The sequence below is a fragment of the Brassica napus genome, chromosome A3, assembly GCF_020379485.1.
Source record: "Brassica napus cultivar Da-Ae chromosome A3, Da-Ae, whole genome shotgun sequence".
Lineage (NCBI taxonomy): Eukaryota > Viridiplantae > Streptophyta > Magnoliopsida > Brassicales > Brassicaceae > Brassica > Brassica napus.
In genome coordinates this window covers 37,552,211-37,561,302 of record NC_063436.1, presented here as the reverse complement: position 1 = coordinate 37,561,302, position 9,092 = coordinate 37,552,211, and the positions used below count along the sequence as shown (strand labels likewise).

The window sequence follows — 9,092 nt, the reverse complement described above, 5'->3', positions numbered from 1 at the left end:
AGAAATAAAATTAAAGTAACTGACGTGTTTCCATGGGAAGTGTTTAAGAGCAGCAAATGAAATGGTGACAGCCGGATTGAGATGTGCCCCGGAGATGTGACCGGTGGACAATATAACGATCATAACTGCCAGACCAGCCGAGGCGGCACATCCGATAAGCGTCACAGCTCCATCTGTCTTCTGATTCACAATCGCCGTGGCTGTTCCGGCGAATATCAGTATCAGTGTCCCAACAAACTCTGCTCCCAACTGTACACAAACTGATCTTTAGCTATGTGCTTATATATGGAGGGGTAACAAGTTAAGTTTGTATGTACGTGTGTACCTTACTGTTTAAGCCCTTTATTTTTTTTTTTAGTTGTGATTAATTTTAATTTGAAAATCCACATCAGAAGTAATGTTACCACGTCACCTAACACGAAGGAAAATCAAACGACGATCATTAACTTCTCCGAGACTGTTCTCCCACTAAACCCTAACTGTTTTCGAAATCGTGTTCACTACAACTCTTCTCGGCAAAGCGGCTTCTTTGAAATAATCTCCGTAATCTTCTTCTCTAGTCTCCGTAAGCGTTTTCTCTGAAATCGTGTGTCCGTAAGCTTCTTCTTCAGATTGGTTGTCTCCTCAAATCTCCGTAATCGTATTCTCTGGTATATTTCGAGGCTTTGCTTTGATTTTTTCGAGTATTTGAGTGAGTATAATTAATGCTGTGAGTTAGATATATGTTTTGTCTGAGTTTGAGTTAGTATTCGTTACGGCTGATTTAGGATCCTTAACGACTGATTTATAGAAGGTAATTGTGACTGATTTAGTATTCTTTGTGACTGATTTATTTATGTAATGATGGCTGAGTTATGTTTTGTGGCTTGTTTATTTTATGTCTTTCTTCTGATTTATCATTGATAAGTTATATATGTCTTTTTTTATCAGATGGATGTTTCCGAAGATCTAGCAAGGGATTACCCTCCAAGATTTTACCCTGAAGGGGCTTCTATTTTTGAAAACAAAAGCATTAATACGAATAGCCATTTTTCTGAGATCCCTCGACTTAGACAAGCAATTGGAATAGATGTGTGGGATAATCTGAAGACGTATCCTGTTGGATTGATTGCTAAACTGGCTGAGAGCAAATTGGTGTGGTCTGGTAAGACCGTACATTATCTACTTTGTAGACAGCTGCGAGTCTATAAGAAGGAGATTTGGTCTCTCGTTGTTGATCAACCTCTCAGGTTTAGCTTAATAGAATTTGGTGAGATCACGGGTTTAAACACAAATCCACTGCCAGAAGAAAGTTTTGAACCTGATCAAGAGAATTACAAAACGTTGTGGGAGTTGTTGAAAGTGCCGCTTGGGTACGGACCCAAGTTTGATGAACTTATAGAAGCTTTAACGGAGTGTCCATTCTGGAGTGCTGATCAGCGGAAATGGTATGGGCTGTTGTTTCTTCAAGCCATTGGACTTTATGGCTTGCATCATAATTGTAGAATACCCTTTGAAAGTGCAAAAAGAGTATTCGATGATGACGCCCTGATGACTTATCCTTGGGGTCGGACTGCCTATGAATTTCTTGTTGATTCTATCAAGTTGTTGCATCCACAAGGAGGGTCGTACACCCTTAGCGGCTTCAAGGACGTGTTATTGGTTTGGGCGTATGAATCTGTCACAGTGTTCGGAGAGCTTTATGGTAGAAAAGTGAATCGAGACGAAATTCCGCTTTTGCGATGGGGTGGAAGTCGTACTCGTGCAAGTCTTGCTACTACAATAGCTAAGGAGATGAATGATCATGGAACGGTAAGGTTTAAATCAGACATATGAATCCTGTAATGTAATGTCTGAGTTATTGGATTATTTTATGGTTGAGTTGTTAATTTTAATGACTGATTTATGTTTTTGTGTTGTAGGTGCGTGTGAGGAAAATGGTGATGAAGGAGGGTCTAGAAGAGCTGTTTCCTCAGTGGAAGGATGAAGCAGATGACCCACAACTTGATAACCTAATTAAAGATATACATGCAGATAGGTTTCTTAGAGATTTTTATGTGCAATCGAATGAGAAGAACAATAAAACGAAGGCTGGAGTTTCGTCAAAGGCTGAGCCACCCTCAAAGAAGCAGAAGAAAGGTAAGAAACAGAAGGAGGTGAAAATCAATGAGGGTGAAACTGCTGTTGTAGAGGAGAAGGAGAGTGCAAAGGAGAAGGGTCGTAGCGAAGCGGTTCTGCTGAACATAGTTGCTCATCTCGAGAAGTTGGACCGAAAATTTGACTCGAGATTAACAGAAAACGACACCAAGTTTGGATCTTTTTCCCGAGGCCTTTTGGATACCATTCGAGATACAGTGAAAACTACAGTTGAAGAGCGTCTGAGAGTTTTGGGGGTGTCCAATAGTAGTCAACCTGAAGGTCAAAATGTGATGGTCTCAGAAGACAACCAACAGCCGAAGTCCAATAGTGGTCAACCTGATGGTCAAAACGTGATGGTCTCAGAAGACAACCGACAGCCGGACTCCAATAGTGGTCAACCTGCATCTAAGACCCCTATTGATAAACAGTCCGAAGACAGCCAACCGCAAAAGACCCCTGATAAAGGCCAATCTGAGAAGAATCTGGCAGATGATATTGCTAAAGCTGATGCGAAAGGTATGGGAGCAAAGCTGAATTCGAAGGTTGTCAGGGATAAGGCTGCTGGGGTGAAAAAGAACTTGGATTCGGCGTTTGGTAATGCCGATGCAACAAATGCTGATTTGGTCTCTGATTCTCCTCGTAAGGAACCACCATTCGGAAGCGGTTGCAGGGGCTTAGGGAAAAGAAATAACTTAGCGGCTGATTTGGAGAGGAATGAAGCTGAGTTAAAGAAGAAGCAGAAGCAAGAAGAAGCTGAGTTAAAGAAGAAGCAGAAGCAAGAAGAAGCTGAGTTGAAGAGGAAGAAGAAGCAAGAAGAGGCTGAGTTAAAGAAGAAAAAGAAGCAAGAAGAGGCTGATTTAAAGAAGAAGAAGAAGCAAGAAGAGGCTGACTTAAAGAAAGATATTCCTGCTTCAAAAAGGACTCGCAGTGGTACAATAAGAATAACCATTCCGACTAAGCAAATTGAGGCGGAAACAGACGAACTGTTGCCAGACGAACTGTTGCCAGAATCTGATGTGGAGGAAGATGAAAGGAAAAGGTGTGGAAGAATAAAGGAGTATCGGCTGAAAGCTGTTCAATTATATCCAGATGGGTCTCAAATGAGTGCGGAATTTGGTCCTTCTGTACCATTTCCCCACATCGGAGACAATGTAACGACGTGCATGAGAAAAGGTTTAGAACCTTCACCTGCAATATATGATCCCCTAGGACCTGTTGATCCGGTTAAAAGGGATAATCTTTTGCAACACCTAAAGCCACAAGAGTAAGGACTTTTGCACCATTTCGTTGATTTTAGCTAATAAAAAGATTTTGCAGAGACTGAGTTGTGTTAAATTATCAGGGAAATTCCACATGGAGAAACTCACGAGGATATTGAGTTCTACAGAATCCTCATCACTCCAAGACCTTGGCCCATCAAAGAATATAGATGGCTGATTGAAAATGTAAGTATGCAGCTGAGTTATATTTACTTTACGGCTAAGTTATAAGTATGGTACAACTGAGTTATATATTATCTGTGCAGCATATTGCTGCGTATATTAGAGTCCTCATTCAAAGGTCCAAACAAGATCCCAGCCCATTCTGGTCCAAGCGCGTTGCCTTTATAGACTCTTGGTTCCTTCAATCATGGGTTCACGATTATAAGGAGTTCGAAGCCAAACCGGAAATGGTCAAATTCAAAGGAAGTGGTTACGAAGGGTTAGCAAACGGTTTGATCCCCACATACATTCAGACAAAGTTGCGGTGGTTTACATATGTAGATCACTTGTACGGAGTGCTTAATACTGGCGGCAATCATTGGGTGGGTTTTCACGTGGATCTGCATAAAGAGAAGGTTGATTGCTATGATTCAATCGTTGGAGAGCAAACACTCGAAAGTGAGCTGAGAATGCTAAATTTCTTTAGGCCGCTTACTGGTATGATCCCTGCGATTCTGAATGCCCTTATTCCTGATGATATCCGAGTCCCTACCAAGAAAAAGTTTGTATTCAGACGAAGAACAAAACGTATTGTTCCACAAAACAACCTGAAAGGCGACTGTGGAGTGTATGCATTGAAGTTCGTTGAGTGTCTAGCGCTTGGTGTAGCTTTTGATGGGATATCGGATGAAAATATTCAAGGTCTGAGAATGAAGATGGCAGCAGATGTCTTCGATGAAGGAAATTGTAGTTTGGTAGGGTCGTTTGGCGATGAATGAAGATGAGTTTTGTATGACTTATGGCTAGATATTTTGTACTTGACTTAAAGTTATGATTTGTTTATCGTAACTCAGCCACCTTGTTTAAATTACGCAGCCGTTACGTTAGATATAGCTCAGCCAAACCTCAAACCATACCCCAAAATAGGAAAATATTTAATAAGTCAGCCGATTCGTCTTCATAAAAGAGCCGTTAAGGTAGATATAGCTCAGCCAAACCTCAAACCATACCCTAAGATAGGAAAATATTTAATAAGTCAGCCGATTCGTCTTCATAAAGCAGCCGTTAAGGTAGATAAAAGTCAGCCATACCTCAAACCATACCCTGAATTAAAATAATTGATATGTTTATACTTCAAAATATTATAACATTCCCTAATAAGTGAATATATAATCAACCGAATGTCTCTTATTTATTGAATTAACGAGTTTAGAATCGATCATTATCTTGAGGTATATGTTGTCTTACAATTACTTAAAACCTTACATGTAGATATAGAGTGTGATCATAATACAACTCTCCTAAACTATATACAATGCATTTTAAGACTAAATTTATGTTATTTGTTATATTTATCACACCGTTATTCCAAATCCTAATCATAAATCCCTAAATAAACAAACCTAAACTCTAAATACTAAACCCTAAACCCTAAATCCCAAATATTAAATCAGCCGTAATAGGCTATATAACTCGGATGCCACGTTTGTTAAATGTTGTTGTTTGGCGGAAAATAAGATGAATAAATTTTGAGAAATTTCAATTCCCGCCGTTTCACGTTCTATGTTTCTCTATATATAGTGCCCTCTCTAATACCCTTTCTTACGCCTTTATCTCTCTAGAAAAAACCTAAACAATATCTCTCTATCCCATCAAAAGCCATGCCGATTGTTCCTGGAAATTCACAGAGGTTAGAGAACAGTGTTTTTGCGATACTAAGCTCTGCAAATCGTGAAAACCTCCCTGTTCTATACCCTGGTCCGTGTGACATGCTTGACACAACCAGCCCTACATGGTTTAAATTTTTAATTGATCTCTCCCTGGTCATCCCGACAATTCTTGCAGAAGGATGGGTTCATGCATGGCCGACATACTGCGACATTCCCGATCATTTTAAAGAACGCTGGTTTCTTCAACTCGCTGTAAGGCCCGACATTTGTTCATATATATTAATATATACCATCGGTCTGTAATCTTTGTATTTTTTTGTTTGCCGTAGCGGACAAACACATGGGATCGAAGGCATCATTTGACAGTTTGGCGTAATTTTAATCTTGTGGCCAGAAGTCTATTTCGTTGTCAGATGCGCCATTTGAGGTGGACTTGGTCGGAAGGAGGCGAGAAGCCAACTTGGATGCTAACCAGCGTTTGGCTTGATCTCTGCCACATGTTTGAAGAGTTTGGTCCAGATAATTTTGGTTCCTGAAAGTCTTTTCGTGTATGTATTTTGAACTTCATTATTTCAGTCATAACTTGTTTCAATGATTCAGCCGCAACTAGTTTGAATGTAATCTCGGCCACACATTTTATATAATTCAGCCATAACTTGTTTCAATAACTCAGCCGTAATTGTATTTTGAAACGCTTTGTGAATGTTATCTCGGCCACATATCTAATATAATTAAGGTATAACTCAGCCATCATTTTATTTAAATAAGTCAGGCATATCGTATTTAAATAACTCAGTCATCATTGTATTTAAATAACTCAGCATCGATTTAATTTTAAGAGGCGGTATATGAGAAGTTCCATCATTATGCACGTGGGAAAATTTGACTGCCATGATAATATCGAGACTCATTATTACGAGTTTTTATATATATGTTTCATTTACAATATCGAGACACTGATATTATATTGTATTTTATATATTTAATAGTATTATATCTGTGATGTCGTATCTCTTCTTACAAAGTAAAACAATTTTTAGTTTCCAAGGACTTTGAAATCTATTTTAACAATGTCTTCCTCATCCTTCACCTCAGGATATTATTACAGACGACGTAGGAATACGGAAAGAAGAACGCCAAAAGAGTGTTGGTGTGGTGCACCATCTGACATTTTTACATCTGGAAGCGAAACAAATCCAGGAAGATTGTACTATTGCTTTGCAAAAGGATATCATAAGGTTAGTTCTGGTTCTTATTTCCCATGTTCGGAAACGTAATACTTAGATCTTGTTACATTGGTGAAAACAGAGTCATTTATTCAAATGGGCGGATGAGTGCTTAGTGGAAGAGGTTGAAGATATTAAGGCAGTGATAAATGGCATGAATAGAGACATCTCGGAGTTGCGAGTTAACGTTGCTCGGTTGGCGAATGGAGTAAAGACAGAATCTGAGAGAAAAGGAGGCGAATGTTTGAGTAAGAGTCGGTGTTTGAGGAATGTGGTTGTTTGTGTGGCTGTAATGGCGATACTTTGCTACTACTACTTCTCTGTTTAGTCATGTTTTGTCATCATAAGTCAGCTTTCGCGTGTTATGTAACTCAGCATTTATTAACTTTTAAGTTGTTTTAACTCAGTCGTATGTAAACAAAACTATGCGTTTATTAATATATAACTCAGCCGTTAAATCAAATTGATAAAAGCGAGAATGTTTTGTTACCTCTGGTAAATGACATAAATAGCCTTTGGTTAGTTTTATTTACTTTTATGCTCAGATAGTCTCATCAACCAGTAATATTGATTGACAAAACAATTAGAAAAAAAAAACATTGTCGGATACGGAGAAGGAACCGCAAGGATACGAAATCGCTGTCGACATTGTGTTTACTTCCTCTTCCTAAAAATAACTGTGAGATCTCCGTTATTGTTAGGGTCAAAATCGGTCACGACGGAATCAATGTCTGAAGTCCGTAAAAATCAGCATAAACGTTTTTACGAAAAGTAATCTTCGTAAAGATATCTTTACGAAGATCCTTGCAGTAAAATATCGTCCAAATCTCAATCGAACCACTAAATACCGATTGTCCGAAGGCAACGGACATGTATCCAAATCGGCCGCGGACAAACTCAAGTATGGAAATCAGACCGCGGACAAGCCAAGCTCGATCGATACGCGGCGACCAAGCATGCACACAGCTCGGTTGCTACGTAGCGACCGAGCGTCCGTCTCGCTCGGTCGCTACGTAGCGACCGAGCCCGAGCCAAGGATACTTTTGTATAAGAAATAGCTTTCATGTTATGGCTTTAAAAAGCATTTATCTGTAAACAAGGCTGTAAACTGGAAAAAGTTATGGATTTAAATCAATAAAATATATTTGTAGCTTTCTCATAGACAAAACGGATTAGTTTTTACAGATAAAAGCATTTATCTGTAAACAAGGCTGTAAACTGATAAGTAATCCTGCTTCCATCATAAGTGTCGATCGACATTTATCTGTAAGTTATATATTGAATGAATTGTGATTGGGAATATATTGAATGAATCTGATTTAAATAAAGATTACCTCCGTCAATATATTGAATGAATCTGATTTCTTAGAAAATAATATATCATGTGGTCAAATTTGATATGTCTCGATGGGCTATAGTCATATTGTTGTAGTATATTGTTATATTGTAATTTTGAGTAGTTATGATTTTAAAGAATAAAAAAATGTGGTTAAAGTTGTTTCCTACTGGTGTGTGTATAATAAAACTATTGTTTGTGTATAATGAGTTTAAAAAAGATGTAATTCTTAATGAATTTTAGGTGTATAAAAGGTAGAGTTGATTACACATAAAGACACTTTTTGTCTTTCCTTTACATTGAGAGTTACTTTCCACTTGTGAGGCACTTTCTGGTGGGGCTTAGGTGTATTTTTGACAAATTTATCTTTATGGAAAATGGAGAGTTGTGGATGACGAATTATGGATGACAAGTTGTGACGAATTGTGGATGACGAGTAACTTGTGAATATATGAATCAAAGAAATACAAAGAATATGTACGACAGTTTACTTCTACTATTACAAATTTGAAATCTTTAAAAAAAAATTGACATGTACGCAAAATATGTAGACAAATAAGAAAATTTAAAAATCAAAAATGTGGATTAGTGAAAATGTGAACAAAGACCTGCGGGTCATTGGAATTGTAGACTCAGAAATGTGGATATATAAATATGGATATGAGTTCATGTGGACCTATTTTTATATAATGTGAACAAAATTTCGTGGATGAGTTTTCATCTGCTAATCACCAATGTTCTTTAACTTATAATATAATAATTTATGTATAAGAGATGTGAGATCACATCGTCTTGATGAGTTTGAACAGAGAACGACAAAGCTTGAAATCCCAAGCTCGGCACAGTGAAGAAGAAGAATTGTGGCAGATTGGAGTGGTGAGCACGAGTTTCAGAGGACCGCCGTCGTCACCACCACAATATACTGGCATTACCATGTTCGCACGAGGAGTAATAATACTCTGGCTTTTTGAGTGTGAGTCACAAGATAAGGCTTTGCACATTGTCTTTTGTGATAACCGAGCTGATCTGTATCCTCTCTGCTTCGCCTTATGAGGCTTCAAAGTGTCATCAGATGCTGGAAAAGACAATCAAAGCACATGTCTTAACACACGTAACATCAGAGACAATCAAAGAACATGTCTTCACACACACAAGAACATGTCTTAACACATGAGACAATTACAGATTTCCGACAAGGAACCAAACTTACCCATATGAGGGGATTATTCCATTGCGTATGGTCGACTTCAATATCATCTTCTTGATCTTCATTCCCTGTAGGAGCTTCAATGACACTAAGTGCATTCCTCTGCAACTTCAC

General features: G+C 38.4%; 2 protein-coding genes across 2 annotated transcripts; both read left to right on the top strand.

Annotated features, from left to right (window-relative positions):
- The first annotated feature begins 930 nt into the window (after window positions 1–930).
- Window positions 931–4,318, top strand: LOC125607272. The gene is made up of 5 exons (XM_048777175.1): window positions 931–1,791; window positions 1,902–2,860; window positions 3,038–3,382; window positions 3,461–3,563; window positions 3,644–4,318. The coding sequence occupies exons 1-5, from the start codon at window positions 931–933 to the stop codon at window positions 4,316–4,318; spliced, it is 2,943 nt and encodes a 980-aa protein (XP_048633132.1).
- A 1,961-nt stretch (window positions 4,319–6,279) lies between these two features.
- Window positions 6,280–6,763, top strand: LOC125607271 (uncharacterized protein At4g04775-like). Its single transcript, XM_048777174.1, has 2 exons — window positions 6,280–6,447; window positions 6,518–6,763. Exons 1-2 carry the CDS (start codon window positions 6,280–6,282, stop codon window positions 6,761–6,763), a joined length of 414 nt encoding a protein of 137 aa, XP_048633131.1.
- Window positions 6,764–9,092: the final 2,329 nt, after the last annotated feature.

What these genes read in the sequence shown, in the direction of transcription:
- LOC125607271 (XM_048777174.1), top strand. Translation starts at nt 6,280, where the DNA reads ATGTCTTCCTCATCCTTCACCTCAGGATATTATTACAGACGACGTAGG. An exon ending in TTGCAAAAGGATATCATAAG is followed by an intron (nt 6,448 to 6,517) that starts GTTAGTTCTGGT and finishes TGGTGAAAACAG; the next exon opens with AGTCATTTATTCAAATGGGC.
- LOC125607272 (XM_048777175.1), top strand. Translation starts at nt 931, where the DNA reads ATGGATGTTTCCGAAGATCTAGCAAGGGATTACCCTCCAAGATTTTAC. An exon ending in CAACACCTAAAGCCACAAGA is followed by an intron (nt 3,383 to 3,460) that starts GTAAGGACTTTT and finishes TTAAATTATCAG; the next exon opens with GGAAATTCCACATGGAGAAA. An exon ending in ATAGATGGCTGATTGAAAAT is followed by an intron (nt 3,564 to 3,643) that starts GTAAGTATGCAG and finishes TTATCTGTGCAG; the next exon opens with CATATTGCTGCGTATATTAG.